Source organism: Chiloscyllium plagiosum, unplaced genomic scaffold, assembly GCF_037043375.1.
Source record: "Chiloscyllium plagiosum isolate Xiang-an unplaced genomic scaffold, Cpla_swu_hap1 HiC_scaffold_32, whole genome shotgun sequence".
NCBI lineage: Eukaryota > Metazoa > Chordata > Chondrichthyes > Orectolobiformes > Hemiscylliidae > Chiloscyllium > Chiloscyllium plagiosum.
This window is the reverse complement of record NW_028270170.1, coordinates 11,129,266-11,149,709: the sequence shown is the minus strand read 5'-3', so window position 1 is coordinate 11,149,709 and position 20,444 is coordinate 11,129,266. Positions and strand designations below refer to the sequence as shown.

The 20,444-nt window shown below is 42.1% G+C and overlaps 1 protein-coding gene across 1 annotated transcript in view; it reads left to right on the top strand.

Annotated features, from left to right (window-relative positions):
- Window positions 1-962: 962 nt before the first annotated feature.
- The window catches only part of med1 (mediator complex subunit 1), a 55,081-nt gene continuing 35,599 nt past the window's right edge, over window positions 963-20,444 (top strand). Inside the window, exons 1-6 of the mRNA XM_043674864.2 lie at window positions 963-1,090; window positions 14,990-15,096; window positions 15,543-15,621; window positions 16,715-16,769; window positions 16,882-17,014; window positions 19,466-19,494. Coding sequence (XP_043530799.1) covers window positions 964-1,090; window positions 14,990-15,096; window positions 15,543-15,621; window positions 16,715-16,769; window positions 16,882-17,014; window positions 19,466-19,494 — 530 coding nt within the window. The 5' untranslated portion in view covers window position 963. The remainder of the gene's footprint in view (window positions 1,091-14,989; window positions 15,097-15,542; window positions 15,622-16,714; window positions 16,770-16,881; window positions 17,015-19,465; window positions 19,495-20,444) is intronic.

Sequence of the window (20,444 nt, the reverse complement as noted above, 5' to 3'; positions counted from 1 at the left end):
TCTATGACTCTAAGCCTCTTGGACTATAACCTGGTATTGTGTGATTTTTAACTTCCTTCAAGACAGCAGCTCACAACCATCTTCTTAAGGATAGTTAGTGACTGGCAATGCCCACATCCATGAATGAATGAAAAAGATGTATCTGTTGTAGTTCATTCATCATGCAAATCCTGGAATTCCCTCTCTAATGTCATCATGGGTGCACTGACAACACATGAACTGCAGTTGCGACAGTGCAGAGAGTCTGAGCATGAAGTATCTCAGAGTTAGTGGCCTTCTCACCACCAGCAAAGCGATGTCCTGGTGCTTGATAGAAAGTTCTGGCGATGAGGCATTTTTCCAAAAGACTTTGACAATCTGCTCAGGGAACCACTTGACAGGATCACCCTCTTTTTTTCCTGCAAGGTCTCGAGGATGCCAAGTGCTGACCACTGCCTGAAGGGTTTGTGGTCAAAGATATTTTCTTTGCAAAGTTCTCAGTGATAAGGAACGGTCCAACTACATGGACCGACACAGAGATGATGGGTTGAAGGGCCACTTTCCGTAAACTTGGTTTAATGTAGTACCGAGCAATACTTCTGCTGGCATCTTGACCAAAGGGTGGCTGATGCCCAAGGAGCCATGCCGCAATGAGGAAACTGAGTCTACATTAGAGTGTGGTGCTGGAAAAGAACAGGCAGCATGCAAGGAGCAGGAAAATCGACCTTTCGGGCAAAAGCCCTTCATCAGGAAAGGAAACAATCAGGTGAGGGACAATGCAATAAGAAAGAGCCATAAATTCAACAAGAGAGGGAGCTTCTGCACAATCTGATCCAATTTTGGGGCAACACTGCAGTCTGCGTGTACTCCCCCCAGACCGCCTCTGCGGGGCGCTGTGACAGCTCTGTGACGTCTAGATGGCTGCGTCGGAAGTGACGACGTTAATCCGCGCGGCGGGGCCGTGCGAAGGGGAGGAACGGGAAGATGGCGGCGCTGCAGGGGTATCCCGTCTCGGTGTCTTACAGCCACAGCGGCTCCGCCGACACATCCGCCGGGCCGCAGCCCCAGCCGCAGCCGCCACACGCCGAGCGGAGCAAAGAAGAGGCGACAGGTAAATGAAGGCGGGGGAGGGGCAGGTCCACGGGGGGGGGGGCAAGGGCAGCAGAGACCGACCGGGTGATCCGAGGCCTGAGGGTGGGCATCGGTCCACGGGGGGCTAAGGGCCTGAGAGTGTGCATTGGCCCTGGAGGGGGCGGCGGTAGGGAATAGGAGCCTGAGGGTGGGGATTTGAACTAAGGGCCTGAGGTTGGAACATCTGATTCGAAGGGTAGGGCCCTGAGAGTGAGCGTCTGATCCGAGAGTTAGGGGCCTGAGGTTGGGTAGTGGACCAGAAGGATAGGAACCTGATGGTGGGCATCAGGCCCAAGAGGTAGGGGTCTGGAAGCATAACAGAGGCCTTGATGGCCTGCCCCTTTGCTGCAGAAGATTACACTTGAAACATTGATTTCTCCACCTCCTGATGCTGCCTGGTTTGCTGTGTTCCTCCAGCCTCCTGCTTGTCCCTTTACTGAGCCTGAAAGCAATCGCTAAATGAGATGAAATAATGAAAATCCTTCACCTGCAGAAGCTCTCATGCCCTGGTGGGAGATCTTATTAGGAGGAGAAAGTGAGGTCTGCAGATGCTGGAGATCAGAGCTGAAAATGTGTTGCTGGAAAAGCGCAGCAGGTCAGGCAGCATCCAAGGAACAGGACAATCGATGTTTTGGGCATAAGCCCTTCTTCAGGAAAGGGCAACACATTTTCAGGGAGATCTTATTAGTCTAGATTAGAGCTTTGCTGGAAAAGCACAGCAGGTCAGGAGCATCCAAGAATTTTCCTGCTCCTCGGATGCTGCTTGACCTGCTGTGCTTTTCCAGCACCACTGTAATGTAGACTCTGGTTTCCAGCATCTGCAGTATTCCCTTTTACCTGAGAGATTTTATTATCCTCTTCATCCGCTCCCTTGTATGACAGCAGGCTCAAATTCTACTTAAACAGTTGTGTTTATAAACCTGAATGGGTGATCTCTTAATAGCACCCTAGATCCTGTTGGATAAAATCAATAAATGGAGACGTAATTGGGATTAGGATAAAAATCACACAACGCCAGGTTATAGTCCAACAGGTTTAATTTGAAGCACTAGCTTTCAGAGCACCGCTCCTTCATCGGGTAGTTGTGGAGGACACAATTGTAAGACACAGAATTTATAAAAAACTTTTGCTATAAATTCTGTGTCTTAGAATTGTGTCCTGTTGGACTATAACCTGGTGTTGTGTGATTTTTATCTTTGTACACCCCAGTCCAACACCGGCATCTCCAAATCATAATTGGTGTTGGTTGAGTTGTACCACTAGTAAGGAGGTAACATGATACTCTGTCTGTCTGGACGCAGTCTTTTCCATCAAAATTATATTTGTTGATGTTTCAACAGTTCAAGTCTACATGATCGCTGTAATAATTGACACATCACCACTTAATCTTTGACGAAAAGTTTTCAAGTCATCTCTGACCACCTCCGTCATGAGGCTCTTTAAAAATCATTGAGGGCAATTGCGCTTTATTTGTAAATGAGAGCCACTGTTCATTTCAGACTAGTGTGAGTGATGTTATTTACAGTTGTGCTGCTTCCTAGATAAATCAAGTTAGTTTGTTTCGTTAATAACACTTACGGATGTAACAAGTAAATGATGGAACCAGGTGAGGCTGCAGATAAGCGTATAGAAAATGGAAACTGAAACTCCATCATGTGTATTGTGGAGATTAGAAGTAGTCACTTTCATGTTGATTTGATTAGGGCATAAAATCATAGCCTTGTGGCAAATAAGGAGATTCTCAACCCATCATATCTCTGACTGAAAAAGAGCTAATTAACCTAATCCCTTTTTTCTAGCTCTTGGTCCACAGCCTCAATGTTACTGCACTTCAACTACACATCCAAGTACTTTATAAACATAATAAGGTTTTTATTGGGTAACATCTTTTTAGGCACAGAGTTGTAGACTCCCACTACTCTCAGCGTGTAAAGATTTCTTCTCCACCCCTCTCTAATCCTTACGCCAATTCTTTTACTTTGTTTATGATCTCTTTGCTAAAAGAAAATTGGTGCATTTGTAATTGGAAGTGTGTTTCTATTGGGTTTTTTAAGACTCGGTACAAGGTTGTTTCCTTGTTGTGATATGTAGCAAGGATTTACGCTTGCATAGGTAGCATGATAGTGAAGAAGGTTGACTGCATGACAATATGCGTGGATTGGCTATCTTTTCAGAAAAGTGGCAAATAGGAGTCATTTCAGAGAAGCCGGGGTAATGCATATTGGGAGGGTAAACTTTAAATGATAGGTTTCTGAGAAATAACAGAGGAATCTTGAAGTGTATATCTACAGATCCCTGAAGGTAGGAACAAGTTTAGTAAAAATATAAGAGCTGAGAAGTTATGACAAGTTTGTATAAAATAAAAGCAAATTACTGTGGATGCTGGAGATCTGAAATAAAAAGAGCAAGAACTGTAGAATTCTCACAGTTCTGGCTGCGTCTGTGGAGAGAGATAAAGAGTTCACGTTTGAAGTACAGTCTGGCTTGCCTTTGGAACTGTGGTTACAATACTATGTTCAGCTCTCCTCACTGCATTACAAAAATGATGTGAGATCATACAGAGGAGACTTACGCTGTTACTAGACTAAGAGGTTTTTAATTGGGAAATTTAAAAATGAGAGACTGCATACTATTGAAGGAGTAAAAAGATGGCTAGCTGTTTGACCTCGAAATTGGTGGGGTTGTGTGTTTATCTCCATTGTTGTTTCTGTTTGAATACATTACATAAAGAAGTGATCATTGATTATTCTTGGATCTCACCACCTACTAAGAGGTAGAAAAAGCTACTAAATTGCTGTCTGTTCTGGGCTCAGAGAGACCAGATGCATGTTGAATACCGTTAATGGAAAAGGCACAGAGAGCAACCAAATCAAAGCATTTTAGAAGAAAATTTTAGGAAAATATTAAAGAAAAACAGTCTTAATAGCAGCCAATTTCCATTGTGAGTTTAAAGTGAAAATATACTGATGATGTATTCTTAATAGCAAATTCTTCTTCATGTTGGAAGGAGATAATGTGATTACAATATTGTTAAATTAGAACTACAGTTTTACAACTGGTATGTCTATCACTGCTGGCAGATAGCAGTCTGAAGTTATATGATCTTAGATTGGTACCTTGGATTGATCTTGGCATCAAAAGTACAATATACTGTTGTTTGTGCAGAGAATTCCATTCCCAAACTATTAATTGTCGAAAGTTGAGAGAGACCAAACATGTATTTAAATTTACTAACTGGGTTAATGCATCTGTCTTTGTCAGAAAGTCAAAGGGTTCAGCCCTAGTTCAGGACTTGAGCATGTAATCTCTCAATGTATTAATGAGCAAATGCTGCATAGTTGGTGGTGCCAATTTTCTTTTCAACTGAGGTTTGTGTGTTTTAAGTTGGCAAAATGCCCTGTCTAACCAAAGAAGAAGCAAATTCTTCTGGTATCATGGCCAGGATTTGCAATCCAACCACCACTAATTAATTGCTTAATAGTCTCATTGTTGTTTATGTATAAAATTAAAAGAGAAGTCCAGACTTTTTACTTCATAAGCAACCTGTTGATTGTGAAGTGCTTTGTAATATTCTGAGGATTTGTGCCATTGTATAAATTCCAATTATTTTGTTCAATTATAATGCAAGGCGTTGCCGACAATCAAATGACATTATTTAGTGATGGATTTTTTTGTTGACTTGAAAATGTTTTATTGCCACTTTTGTAGTGCATGTCAGCTATGTGTTTTAGAATACAGTGCTACTTAGTGGTGGGATGTTGTAAACAATAACTTCCCCATAGTTATAGTGGGCGGCACGGTGGCACAGTGGTTAGCACTGCTGCCTCACAGAGCCAGAGACCCGGGTTCAATTCCCGCCTCAGGCGACTGACTGTGTGGAGTTTGCACGTTCTCCCCGTGTCTGCGTGGGTTTCCTCCGGGTGCTCCGGTTTCCTCCCACAGTCCAAAGATGTGCAGGGTCAGGTGAATTGGCCGTACTAAATTGCCCGTAGTGTCAGGTAAGGGGTAAATGTAGGGGTATGGGTGGGTTTCGCTTCGGCGGGTCGGTGTGGACTTGTTGGGCCGAAGGGCCTGTTTCCACACTGTAATCTAATCTAATCTAAACCTGGCTAATGCAGAAACATGATAAGGGATGAAGTGAAAGGGAAGTGTTCTTATTTCATGAATCTGGTTGCAGAATAGCACTTTTGCCATCCTGGTATAAATTTTATCATCAGTTAAGAGTACAAGTTAATTATGCAACATTATCTTCCAAAGAGTTTGAATTTGATTTATTGTTGTTACATGTACTGAAGTACAATGAAAACTGCTGGTTTGCATACAACACAGGCAGATCATACCATACAAAGTGCATCAAATAGCAGAATAGAGTGGTACGGCCATGGAGAAGGTGCAACGAGAGCAGAATTAACATTTGAGAGGTCCATTCAAATGTTTGATAACGGCAGGGAGGAAGCTGTTCTTGAATCTGTTCGTATGTGTACTCAAACTTTGAGATCTTCAGCCCAATGGACGAGGGTGGAAGAGAGTATAACTGGGACAAGAAGAGACTTTGATTATGGTGGTTGCTTTCTCAAGGCAGCGGGAAATATAATGGAGTCAATGGACAGAAGGCTGGTTTATGTGATGGACTGGGCTGTGTTCACGACTCTGTAGTTTCTGACAGTCTTAGAGTCATAGAGATGTATAGCATGGAAACAGACCCTTCGGTCCAACCCATCCATGAAGAGCAAGGTTGCCATAAAATGCTGTGATACATCCAGTTAGGATCCTTTCTGTGATGTATCTATAAAAATTAGTAAGAGTTCTTGTGGACATGCCAAATTATTTTAATCTTCCAAGGAAGTAACAATGTTGTTGTGCTTTCAAATAAATGATAAACAAAACAATTTGAATTAGCTGCTACAAAACAGAAGTTGCTGGAAATGCTCAGCAGAACCCTGATGAGGAAGGGTCAACGGACCCAAAACGTTAACTTTGGTTTCTCTTCACAGATGCTGCCAGTGCTGCTGAGCTTTTCCAGCAACTTCTGTTTTTATTTCTGATTTACAGCACCTGCAGTTCTTTCAGTTTTGAAATAGCTGCTGTTCGTTATTAAATATTATGGTGAAATCCAGTTACGCTGGTTTAGCAGCCAGCGTAAAAACTTCCTCCCCTGAGAATAATTTGACACTTGTAAGTCTATGTTTGCAAAGTTACCTCAGAATAGTCTGAACTTGAGGTAAGTGTCAGCATTATATGTATCAAATCCACTTGGTTAGATGCAACTAAAATATAATCATAATTAAATGTTTTCAGTATTAAACTTCTAGAGTAGGTTGCTATGACTAAATAAGTTTGGGTTCAAATTATAGACCCCAAGTCACTACCAACTTCAAGTTGAAAGTTTCAATTAACTCATCAAATCTTTAATAATCTACATCCTGACTATAATCCTGATAGTGCATATCAAAATGCCTGTGGACTACTCATTTACTTTGCTGACACTTCATTTGAGATCAGAAGGATCAAATTATGAATATTTGCTCTGCATGATTCCAGACTGTTTTTCAGAAACTGATGTTCTAACTTCCTCAAGCAAGTTTTCACAAAGGGGCAGGGTGGACTGTGTCGATATGCTATTTATTCCAGCATTTATGGGGAGTGTTACTAATTGTGACTACAATTCAACACCATGGATCATAGAGCACTCTAAATGTTATCATTCTTCTCCTTGGAGAATGAGATTTTAACACAGATGAAAATCCCAAAAGGCTGAAGCTTCTTTGTTTAAATCCCTTATTCCCTTCATAAGTTGTTAGCAGCTGTGCACTGCAGCATTTCCTCCTGAATTTTCAGTTTACTCATGTAAAACAAAAACAGCACGAGGATTTGTTTGTTGCTGTTTCTCCCTGGGAGATATTTCCACAAATCGGATCTTGATGAGGAAATAAAAGCAGCAACAATGTGATGGAACATTTTTTTTAAACTTTAAGAATGGAACCTGATAAATAAAACTCAGGAAAGATGTTTTGAGTTGAGAGTAAAAGGGATGAGAATTTCCAAATGACCATAAGAGTTCACGATCTTCAGTCTAAAACATCCTTGCCCACTAGGTATCCTAAATAAATCTAGTCCCATTTGCCAGCATTTGGCCCAGATCCCTCTAAACCCTTTCTTTTCATGTACCCATCCAGATGTCTTTTAAATGGGTTTCCTCCAGGTGCTCCGGTTTCCTCCCACAGTCCAAAGATGTGCAGGTCAGGTGAATTGGCCATGCTAAATTGCCCGTAGTGTTTGGTAAGGGGTAAATGTAGGGGTATGGGTGGGTTGCGCTTCGGCGGGGCGGTGTGGACTTGTTGGGCCGAAGGGCCTGTTTCCACACTGTATGTAATCTAATCTAATCTAATCTAAATGCTGTGATTGTACCAGCCTCCACCACTTCCTTTGGCAGCATATTCCATACATGCAGCATCCACTCTGTGAAAATGTTGCTCTTTGGGTCTCTTTTAAATCCCTCTCACCTTTTTTTGTAAATATTTTTATTGAAAAGAAAAAGGTTTTTGAGTTGTTTTTACAAAATTAATACAAAATAGTGTAATCATTTTACAGTATAATAACAGCATCAATATAAAATTAAGAAAACTAACTACTAATCTACTCTACAAACTACCAAAACACAAAATAAGGTACAAGAAAGAAGGCTCTATATGTAAAAAAGACACAGTATAATACATAACTAATAACAAACTAAAGAAATAAAAGAAGGTAAATAAATAACTAAGCATTCAAAATAAAATTATATCAAGTGATAACAAAACCCATATTTATACGGTATTCTTCCTCCCAGGAGCCCCCAAACCAACAAACATCATCCTCACAGCTAAACAAAGGCCTTAAACAGTGTGGCTGATAGATCTGCATCGGTGTAGTTCAAAAAGGACCGTCATGTTCTATAAAATAATTCAATTTTTTTGGTGCAACATATTCGTAAGGAAGTCCAAGGGAATATATTCCATAACTATTCTATGCTAATGCGAAAGTCCTGGGGGACGTTTCGATACCCAACTTAGTAAAATGCCTTTCCTCGCATAGAAGGAGAGGATAGTGAACAGTTTATTGCCGTATGCATCTAGAGAAGGAAGATTTGGCAAGCCCAAAAGGAGAGACATCGGGTCCAACCCAATCTCCAGTTCCAAAATCTTTGCCAAGGCATACGCTACACTGTCCCAATATCTACAAACCTTATAGTATATCCACAAACAATGGGTGAGAGTAACAACTTCTATTTTACATTTAGGGCACATTGGGGATGCTCCTGCCTTGAACTTTGCAAGCCGTTCTGGTGCCATATGAGCCCTATGCAGTATCTTCAATTGAATAGCTTGTGTCCTATTACAGATAGAGATCTTCCTGGCACTTTCTCAGATATCCTCCCACATCTCTAAGGAGATTTCCATCCCTAATTCTTGAGTCCAGGTTTTATATAACCATTCCATGTCCTTTGATACCTTATTACTAGCCGGTGGTAGAGAATAATGACCGAAGGTGCACCTCGCATTAGTCATCAATATGGTCTTTTTATACGAAGTCTCATACTTGAAAATATCGAAAAAGGTCCTTGCCAAACAATCTGAACTTCTGACACAACTGTTCGACGGACATCATGACCTCCATATCGAACAGATCTCCCAAGCAGGAGCTGCTTCTGGACTCCCAGATTTTAAACCCAGCATCTGTCAAGCCTGGCTGAAATCCCAGTGTTCCCACTATAGGAGTAAATGGGGAGGTTTTTGTAAATTACCCTCACCCTGTCACTTCATCCTCCAAGCCTCGATTGTGTTTAGTACAATCGGGTTTTTACAATGATCCGTAATAATTCTCATCTTATCCATAAATATAGATTGATGAGGGTGCATTTTGCTTGGCAAGCCTCAGTATCCAGCCAAATTGGGTTGCTCGTGATCCACAATCAATCAGCCACATATGATAACAGGGAACTCAGTTGGTTCGTTCTGAAATCCGGAAAATCTAGACGTCCCCTTACTTGTGGGAGCTGCAACTTATCTAATTTAATAAGGGGCCGTCTATGATTCCAAATAAAAGAGCCGAACCAACCATCAAGCTTACGCAGCGCCTATCTCGGCAACATCAAAGGAAGCATTCTCATAGGGTATAATAGGCAAAGGAGACTATTCATCCTAGCCAGGATATCGGGAATCTTTCCAGCATTTGGGTCCTGCCTTATTTTCTCTAATAAATGCGTATAATTAGCTTTATATAGCTGAGCAAATACCGGGATAATAAAAATACCAAAATAGAGAAAACCTCCTAGTGACCACCGAAACGGGAAGCGGGATCCATCCGCATAGCCTCTGATTTTGTAAAGTTAATTTTGTAACCTGCGAACATACCAACCAAATTAACCACTTGAATTAAGCGGGGCACAGATGTCGATGGATCATTTAAGGAAAGAAGGACGTCGTCCGCATAAGGAGTGATTTTATGTTTACTTGATCCTACCTCCAGGGCCGTTATATTAGGGTCAGTCCGGATAGCTTCCGCCAGCGGTTCAATCACTAGTGTAAATAGTAGTGGCAAGAGAGGGCATCCTTGATGACAACCTCTACCAACACTAAAGCTATCTGACCTTATGCTGTTGGTAATCACTGCTGCTTTCGGGTCATTATATAATACTGTGACCCACTTGGTAAAAACCTCTCCAATGCCAAACCATTCCATTGTATGAAAAAGATATGGCCTTCCACCTGGTCAAATGCTGGCAAACCTATACCATGTTTAACACTCTTCTGATATTATTAGTAGATCTGTGACCCTTAGTAAACCCCGTTTGATCCTTTTTTATTAAAAATGGTAAAACCCTCTCCAGTCATCTAGGGCTTTTCCTTTCTTAAGAATGAGAGAGATATTTTGCTTCTCTCAGAGAGGTCAGGAGACTACCCTGACTATGTGAATAGTTATACACATCTATAAGTGGTCCGGCCAATTCGTCTATAAACTCTTTATAGAACTCAGCCTGAAGTCTGTCTGGTCCGGGCACTTTACCACCCTGGAGCTACCTCACCGCCTCCTGCACTTCCTGAGTTGTCTGGAGGGCATTCAAAAGCGACACCTGCTCCGAGGTTAAGCCGGAGAGAGACAGATTCTTTAAAAAAACTCCATCTTCCTCGCTCTATCCTCACAGCCCTCCGAGTTATATAACTCGAAGTAGAACTTTCTAAAAGCTGCATTGATCTTTTTAGGATCACAAGTCAGAGTACCAGCACCTTCTGTAATAGACATTATGGATTAGGGAGCCTTTTTCTTTCTGGCAGGGTGTGCTAGATACCCGCCCGGCTTACCGCCATGCTCAAATAATCTCTGCTTCACAAATAGTATCTCCCTCTTTGCTGTTTGAGTAAGTGTGGTATTCAAAGTACCCCTGAGGGCTGTAATCTTCTGTAATTTAGAAATGGATGGCCTATCAGCATATGCTGTCTCAGTTGCCTTCAGGCGAGCCTCAAGCAGACACTGCTATTCTCCCTTTTGTCTCAGAGTATGAGATAACCAAACCGCGCGCATATGCCTTAACAGTCTCCCACATCACCGATGGGTTACTGGCTGTATCTGAGTTGATTTGTCCCAGAATGTTTGAAATTCCTGCGAGAAATATTCTATGAACTTACTATCCTTGAATAGGAGAGGGTCCATACGCCAATGCCGGGAACCCATCTTGTCATCACTAGTCTTGACCTCCATATACATTACTGCGTGGTCGGAAATAGTTATATTCCCTATTTTGCAAGACAATATTGAATTCAGAAAGGTTGAGGAGACGAAAAAAAATCAATTCTGGTGTGGCACTTGTGTAGGTTATAATAAAAAGTAAAATCTCTACTCTCAGGGCGAAAACACCTCCACACATCTACCAGTCCCAATTCCCTATTCAGATCAGCCAACTGCCTAGATCTCAGAGATATACCCGCAGAGCTCCTAGGTATCCTGTCTGCCTGGGGATCGATAATACAATTAAAATCTCCCCCTATAATTATGTGATGCACCCCGACGGCCATCAACTTGGAGAGCTCATCTGTTATGAATTTAAAATGATGTGCCGGGGGGCAATATACATTCAAAAGCTCATACTGCTCTTCGTATATTAGGGCTTTAAGTATTATAAACCGTCTGGACTCATCTTTTATCTGGCTTAGCATTCGGTAGGGAAGATTCTTCCGGATAAGAATGGCTACTCCCCTACTTTTTGAACTAAAAGATGGAAAGAACACCTGACCAAATCCTCCCGCTGCAGCTTCAAATGCTCCTTATCAACTAGATGTGTCTCCTCTAAAAGGGCTACATAACCCTCTCTTTTTTTTTAGACTTGATAATATCTTTTTTCTTTTAATTGGCGAGTGGCTCCCCTTGACATTCCAGGTGCACCATTTAAATGAATGACTAACCACGATCGTTCAGAAAAGTCCGAGAACCCCCAGGAGGAAGAACCCCACTCAAAAAGCATTGAGTGGAGACTGTAAACAATTCACATAAATTTAAAAATACAACTTTAAAACAACTAAATCAAGATTACTAAGAATTATTAACATATGACACAATTAAGAGGAGACTTTCCCCCTTGTCCACAGGGCCACTCCTACCATCCAATAATCCCACCATAACACCTTCTGGCTAGAGCCATGCCCTTGGCCCAGACATTGCAAAGTAAGATAAACAAATACTAATATCTTATAATACAGAAATTAAAAGTGGGCAACCAATCTGCACCCTCCATATTATTACCTAGGCATTCTTAACAAAACAACAACATAAAATAAAATATATAAAATTACAATCCCAGCAAATATTGAGGAAAAACTCGAAAACATCCCCAAACAACCAGATTAACCAAACCAGGTATAAATAAGAGTTAATAGAAAGAACCCCGTCCAAAGAAGGAAGGATGGAAAAGAGAAAGTGGGAAGGAGGAGGAAAAGGAGGGGGTAAAATAAAGTAATTGTCTATATAGTTCAGGTCGTCAGTCTATTTGAGAGCATTCAAAAATTCTCTTTTTCCGGCGATCCGAAGTTATGCACAGACCTTCCATGACTGAAGTGCAACGTTGTCAGGTATCTCATGGAGTACTGAATATTTAAATCCCTCAGATTCTTCTTTACCACATCAAATGCCTTCCTATTGCATACCACAACCGGAGAGAAGTCCTGGAACTGCATTATTTTGGATCCCTTGTATACCATGGCTTGGGGATGCTTCCCCAAAACTCTGGAGGCCTCCAGTGACATTTGCTTATCCCTGTAGTGCTGGAGTCGCACTAGGACCGGGTGGGGGCACTGGATTGACCCAGGCCTGCGCACAGCTACCTGGTGGGCCTGCTCAGCCTGCACCTGGCCCAGTTCAGACTCTAGCTTCAACAGCTGTGGGAGCCTTTGCTCCAAAAAGACAACAAGCTGGTTTTCCTCCTCTGTTCGGGGCCGAACAACTTGTCGATATGCTCTTCTAAGGCCCGGACTCAACATTCCAGATCCTGGACCTGATCCATGGAAGATTCAGCAGTGGTCTCGGAGGCTGCGGCCCGTTGCTCCGCCCCTCGAACACGCTGCCCGAGTTTCTCAATCTCTCAATCATGCTGCACAAGCATGACTGAGATCGGCTCCCACCCGGACCGGGTCTCTTCAATCGAAGCGTCGATCTTCTCTCAGCGTTTGACAAACTCCATGATCCTAGACTGTTAGTCATTTTAGAATGTACCAAACTGCTAAAGTTTGGTGCAAAATGACTGTACCTGCTGGGAAAAAGCTATTTTTAACAATTTAAAAAGTGACGGGAAGGTAGGTACCCCACCTTGCCTGGGTTCTGGGCAGAGCTCAGACCTACTGGGTTGCCGCCATCTTGAATCTTCCCCCCTCCCCACCTTAAACCTGTGCACTCTAGCTTTGGACTCCCCCCACCCCAGGGAGAAGACCTTGTCTATTCACTATATTCATGGCCCTCATGATTTTGTAAACCTCTATAAGGTCACCCCTCAGCCTCCACAGGGAAAATAGCCCCAGCATATTCAGCCTCTTCCTGCAGCTTAACTCTAACCTCCAGCTTAATTCACCAGGAGCATATTTGCCTTTGTCAAAAAGTCAAGGAGTCAAACCAACTTCAAGACTTGAGCTCAAAACCTCGCAATTCAATAACAAGAGGTGTTGACTTTCATTTGAGTTGTTCAACCCAAGGTTGTGATTAGATTGATAAGAAAACCTTATGATATGATTTAAAGAAGAGAAGATAAATTTTTTTGGTGTCATGGTCAACATTTATTTTTTTCAATTATATAGTGAAGAGACTTGAACTCAGTAAGGTAAAAACAATGACTGCAGATGCTGGAAACCAGATTCTGGATTAGTGGTGCTGGAAGAGCACAGCAGTTCAGGCAGCATCCAAGGAGCTTCGAAATCGACGTTTCGGGCAAAAGCCCTTCATCAGGAATAAAGGCAGAGAGCCTGAAGCGTGGAGAGATAAGCTAGAGGAGGGTGGTGGTGGGGGGAAAGTAGCATAGAGTACAATGGGTGAATAGGGGAGGGGATGAAGGTGATAGGTCAGGGAGGAGAGGGTGGAGTGGATAGGTGGAAAAGGAGATAGGCAGGTAGGACAAGTCATGGAGACAGTGCTGAGCTGGAAGTTTGGAACTAGGGTGAGGTGGGAGAAGGGGAAATGAGGAAACTGTTGAAGTCCACATTGATGCCCTGGGGTTGAAATGTTCCGAGGCGGAAGATGAGGCGTTCTTTCTCCTGGTGGTGAGGGAGCAGCGGTGAAGGAGGCTCAGGACCTCCATGTCCTCGGCAGAGTGGGAGGGGAAGTTGAAATGTTGGGCCACGGGGCGGTGTGGTTGATTGGTGCGGGTGTCCCGGAGATGTTCCCTAAAGCGCTCTGCTAGGAGGCGCCCAGTCTCTCCAATGTACAGGAGACCGCATCGGGAGCAACGGATACAATAAATGATATTAGTGGATGTGCAAGTAAAACTTTGATGGATGTGGAAGGCTCCTTTAGGGCCTTGAATAGTGGTGAGGGAGGAGGTGTGGGCGCAGGTTTTACAGTTCCTGCGGTGGCAGGCGAAACTATCAGGATGGGAGGGTGGGTTGTAGGGGGGTGTTGACCTGACCAGGTAGTCACGGAGGGAACGGTCTTTGCGGAAGGCGGAAAGGGGTGGGGAGGGAAATATATCCCTGGTGGTGGGGTCTTTTTGGAGGTGGCGGAAATGTCGGCGGATGATTTGGTTTATGCGAAGATTGGTAGGGTGGAAGGTGAGCACCAGGGGCGTTCTGTCCTTGTTACGGTTGGAGGGGTGGGGTCTGAGGGCGGAGGTGCGGGATGTAGACGAGATGCGTTGGAGGGCATCTTTCACCACGTGGAAAGGGAAATTGCGGTCTCTAAAGAAGGAGGCCATCTGGTGTGTTCTACATCCCGCACCTTCGCCCTCAGACCCCACCCCTCCAACCGTAACAAGGTAGGACTTGTCCTACCTGCCTATCTCCTTTTCCACCTATCCATTCCACCCTCTCCTCCCTGACCTATCATCTTCATCCCCTCCCCCCACTCACCCATTGTACTCTATGCTACTTTCCCCCCACCATCACCCTCCTCTCGCTTATCTCTCCATGCTTCAGGCTCACTGCCTTTATTCCTGATGAAGGGCTTTTGCCCGAAACGTCGATTTCGAAGCTCCTTGGGTGCTGCCTGAACTGCTGTGCTCTTCCAGCACCACTAATCCAGACTTGAACTCAGTGCTCACCAAGCTTTGTTTTTCTAAACTTTCTCTGTTTGTAGGGAACATTATACAAAATAATGGACACATTCTCTCAAGACTGTTTTATTTATTTTCTTCTCTATTCTTTTGCAGAAGCTGAGAAACTGAGTAGAATGAACTCCTTGCTTGAGAAACTGCATGCAAAGTACAGTCAGACAAGACCCTGGACTGAAACAGCAAAACTTGTTCGGCAAGCCATGGTAAGATTGCAAAGCAGTTTACACGGTTCCAAGCTGTGGATCATGGCCACCAAAAATGCCTTAGTTTTTAGTAGACTTGTGTTTACATGTAGACATCCCAACTCAAAGATGATTCAAGTTAAAATATAAACTTGCCATTGTGAGAGAAAGCATTTGTTCCATTGTTTGAGTTAGTTCATCTAAGTTTGACCACCAGTGTATTGGTTCAGTTCACTGCAACATCTGTGTCAAATTCAGCAAATGTTCTCTCTTCTCCATCCACTGATTTATTAACACGGGTTAATAACTTGGTAGCAAATAGCTGAGTGTTCCAGGGTACTGATTCTAATTTGGTTTGGGGGTAGTGTTAGTTATCACAATCTACATTATCTCCCAAAGAGCATATCATCGCCTATCTTCTATTTGTAATATGATGTAATTGTTGTTTTGCCTCTTCTTTTGTAAAGGAGAAAAGAAGTATAATGAACACTGGAGGCCACCAGCATCTTATTGCCTGTTTGGAGACTCTGCAGAAAGCATTAAAAGGTTTGTGAAGTTCTTTACTAGATGATTCACATGGCTAAATGAGCAATGTTTTTTTTGGGCTGTGGAGATCAGCAGAGGATTTCACGTTAATGTATTTGTACAAAATGAAAAATAGACAATTTGGTCCAATCATGGTCTTCCCATAGACCATGTACAATCTGCTTTGCTCTATGATTACCTCTAAGCAATGCCTTTCATGGCCTGAGAAAATGTTGCATGCAGTTCTTATAATTTCCACTGGGGTTCAGTTATGCACAATTTCAGATCATAGTTCCAGCAGAGGCCTTCAGAAACGGTTTGACACAGAAACTCCAACTCATTTTTGTCTTCTCTTCAGTCAGTCATGCAGCTCTAACTGAAATCTGTGAACTGAGTACAAACCAGAGATCCAACTTGGGGTATCTGCTCAGTCATTAAATGAATGCCTTTAGTCACTCAACCACTGAGGGAAGCAATTTTTTTAATTCATAGATAATTTTCAATTTAATATATAAAGTGTTAGTATTCATGCGCTCAGCCATGTTCTCTGTACATGTATATATTAGATAGTTCCAGATTTTGTTTTTAGATCTCAAGCTTGTATGTTGATCATTATGCCTTTGTCACTTCCAGATGTGGCCATTTTAATGTTGTTCTTCTACAAATTACAACTTGCCTGAATGTATATTATCCATATGCTATCACAGTTGCCTACCAGCTCCACCACTCACTGACCTTCACTGGATCCATGATCCGTATGCATTCAATTTAAATGCCACGTCTGTAATCAGTTGCGCACTCCGCTCCTTGTTCCCTCTGCAGGTTTTTCCTGCCCTGTTATACTTTGCATTCCTCTTAAAGTAACCTTCTATTCATCCTCTTCTCCCTTTGGCACACCTTTTCCATTGGTGGCAGAACTTTCACCCTGAGAGTTCTTATTCTGTGAAACTCCCCTTGGAAATCTTTACAGCTCTTTCTGTATCTTCAAACATTTTCTTCAATCAAGTTGAATTTCTCTCTTTAAGTGAAAGGTTCTTTACCAAATCAAATGTTCGTCTTGTTTCTTTGAGCTTTCATTTTGATGTTGACTGTTACTTTATGCTTTTAATTTTAGTCATGTCCCTGCCTGCAATGACAGACCGCCTTGAGTCTATTGCCAGACAGAATGGGTAAGTCGCTAAGACACACACATTCAGTGAGCTGCCATCATTTGGGCTGTTTAATAAGCAATTACATTATTTTTAAAGAACTAATTCTAGTTTGTCCATTTCTCTCATCCAGCCTTGGTTCACACCTGAGCCCTTCTGGTACTGAGTGTTACATTACGTCAGACATGTTCTATGTGGAAGTGCTGTTGGATCCAACAGGCCAAGTGTGTGATGTCAAGGTGGCACACCATGGAGAAAATCCTGTGGTATGCATTTTGTTATTTTGCTATGAGGTTTCTGAAAGTGTTCCTCTGCTGGCCTACTTAATGATTTTGGTCTTGGTTAAAATTCTCCACTGTTGCTTAATGTGCATGCTGTGTAGCCTCCGGTAGAAGGGAGCTATCTATCAAGCAGATTCCAGTGTTTGTTTACATTTGATTCCTGAACATTTGTGGGGATTGTCATCCTACAATTATTTTTAGCTTTCTGTATTTTATCTAATTAGCTATTAATATAGGAACCTTTGACTATAAATACAACAGTCAGTAATCAATCCAATAAGGAGATCGAAATGAATTTAGTTTCCAGTGGGTAGTTAGAATATGGGATTGCTAATTAAACATGGTTGAGCCACGTGACATTGCTGTATTCAATGAGAACCTAAGCACAAAAAGAATAAAAAGGTATGTTGAAGAGGTTAGAAGAAGAACTCCAATTTAAGGTATCTGCACAGATTTTTGCAGATTGAAAATATAATTATTTTCACTGTTTGGTAAATCAGTAACCAGAGGCATCAATTCAAAACCATGAATTGAATGAAGAGAGAGGTTAGACTTTATTTTACACAGTTGTTACTGCATTCAATTTTTAAAAAGTGAAAGTATTGGAAAGGAAAATGTAAAAGGTAACAGATAAAGGTCTACATGATTAATATTTTAGAGACCTGGTACAAATGTATGAGAATAAGTGGACTCCTGTATTGAAAAGCTCTGAGTGTGCAAAGCTCCACACATTTTACACACAGCTTCCTTAGGAATGAAAGTAATGCCCACTCTTGTGGCTCTCCTCCATCAAAGTGCCACTGATGAAAGTTGCCATTTCTGCTGGGAATACTGAACTGATCCTCGAGTCCAAATCAAAGAAAGAAAAGAAGAACGTCGTTGTATTTCTGTAAATGATTTGGATGTGAGCATAGAAGGTACAGTTAGTAAGTTTGCAGATGACACCAAAATTGGAGGTGTAGTGGACAGCGAAGAAGGTTACCTCAGATTACAGCAGGATCTTGATCAGATGGGCTAATGAGTCGAGAAGTGGCAGATGGAGTTTAATTTAGATAAATGCAAGATGTGGCATTTTGGGAAAGCAAATCTTGGCAGGAGTTATGCACTTAATGGTAAGGTCCTAGGGAGTGTTGCTGAACAAAAAGACCTTGGAGTGTAGGTTCACAGCTCCTTGAAAATCAAGTCACAGATAGATAGGATAGTGAAGAAGGTGTTTGTATGCTTTCCTTTATTGGTCAGAGCATGAATATAGGAGTTAGGAAGTTACTTTGCAGCTATACAGGACATTGGTTAGGCCACTGTTGGAATATTGCATGCAGTTCTGGTCTCCTTCCTATCGGAAGGATGTTGTGAAACCTGAAAGGGTTCAGAAAAGATTTACAAGGATATTGCCAGGGTTGGAGGATTTGAGCTGTAGGGAGAATTTGAATTGGCTGGGGCTGTTTTTCCTGGAGTGTCGGAGGCTGAGAGGTGACCGTATAGAGGTTTGTAAAATCATGAGGGGCATGGATGGGATAACTAGACAAGGTCTTTTCCCTGGAATGGGAGAGTCCAAAATTAGAGGGCATACATTTCAGGTGAAGCGGAAAGATTTAGAAGAGACCTAAGGGGCAATCTTTTCATGGAGAGGGTGGTGTGTCTGTGGAATGAGCTGCCAGAGGAAGTGGTGGAGGCTGGTACAATTGCAACATTTAAAAGGCATTTGGGTGGGTATATGAATAGGAAGGGTTTGGAGAGATATGGGCCACGTGCTGGCAAGTAGTACTAGATTTGGTTGGGATATCTGGTCTGCGTGGATGAGTTGGACCGAAGGGTCTGTTTCCATGCTGTACATCTCTATTACTCTTTTTATGGGCACTTTTCATAACAGTAGACTATCCCAATATATTTCCCATCTGGAGAATAGTTCTGTAGTGTAGTCACTCGTCGTATTGAGGTACATAATACAATTCCGAGAAAGAACGCTATAAAATTTAGTGTTGGTGGTGATCATTAAAGAATATGTGTTGGTCATCAGGAGAACACCTCTACTTTTAGAATAGTATCATGGGATTACTTTCAGCTACCTTAACAGGACACAAATGGAACTTTGATTTGACCCCACCAAAAGGGGGCCCTTCCAATTATGCGCTTTGCCCTCAGTAGTGGACTGAAGGTGCATGCATAGTGAATAGCCATATCTGCATGAGCTGTCATATCTGAGAGCTAAATTTATTTTTGACACAAATTCCAACAAATTTAGACGTTACAAAATAATGTATTTTTAAAATAAGTATTGTTGAATTTTTACATAATAACTGATAATTGGAAGAATTCTTCATTGAACAATAAAATATCTTATGGTTTCATTTGATTAAATGCCACTCATTTCTGCACTGCCAGACCTTTATTAAATATGTAAGTTTATATGATGTTTTTAAACATATTTTTCCCTAGAGCTGCCAGGAACTGGTGCAGTATCTGAGGTAAGCCTTTTTTTTAAACAAGTGGTAGAACAGATATATTAAACTGTTAAATAATATAAAGTGTTTAAAACAGGAGAACAAGCTATCAACCAGTCTGGAAGATAAATATATGGAGTGAGATAGATAGTGAGATATTGCCTCCAGGTGGCATTAACATTTCAACATACAATCAATTGAGATACTGGGATAGAAATAGAACATCTCCCTAATTCCTGTTAATGATAAATAGAAATAGGCAGAAAATCTATAATATTGCTGGAATTAGATGTATGTTTTCAAAACATGTCCGTAATTGGAATGTGTAGCAGTAAAAATTTCATGGTGATGATTTTGTAATTCACAGTGTCTCCCAGCTGATAAAAGTTGAGAATAGACTAAAGGTGCTGGGCAGAACAGTTTTGCTTGAGATTGTGTTATTGCTTTGTTTCTACTAAAGGGCTACCAGCTTTCATTTTTTAAATTCAGCTTGGATGTTGATCATAGAATCCCTACAGTGTGGAAACAGGCCCTTTGGCCCAACAAGTCCACACCAACCCTCCGAAGAGTAGCCACCCAGATCCATTCCCCTACTCTCCATTTCCCCTGACTAATGCACCTAACCTACGCATCCCTGAACACTATGGGCAATTTAGCATGGCCAACTTACCTAACCTGTACATCTTTGGATTGTGGGAGGAAACCGGACCACCCGGACGAAACCCACGCAGACACTGGGAGAATGTGCAAACTTTGATGTCACTAACAAAACCAGAATTTGTTACCTATCCCTAATTTCGCTTGAGCTATGTGGCTTACTAGGTCATTTCAGAGGGCAGTTAAGAGTCACATTGTGTGGACAGTAGAAAGGTTTGCCAGGGAGGGAGGAGAGAGAGAAGAGGAGGAGGAGGAGGTTTCCTGTTCTTGAGGCCATTACTAGGTGGTACGCTGCAGTTGGAGAACACTCTCCATAT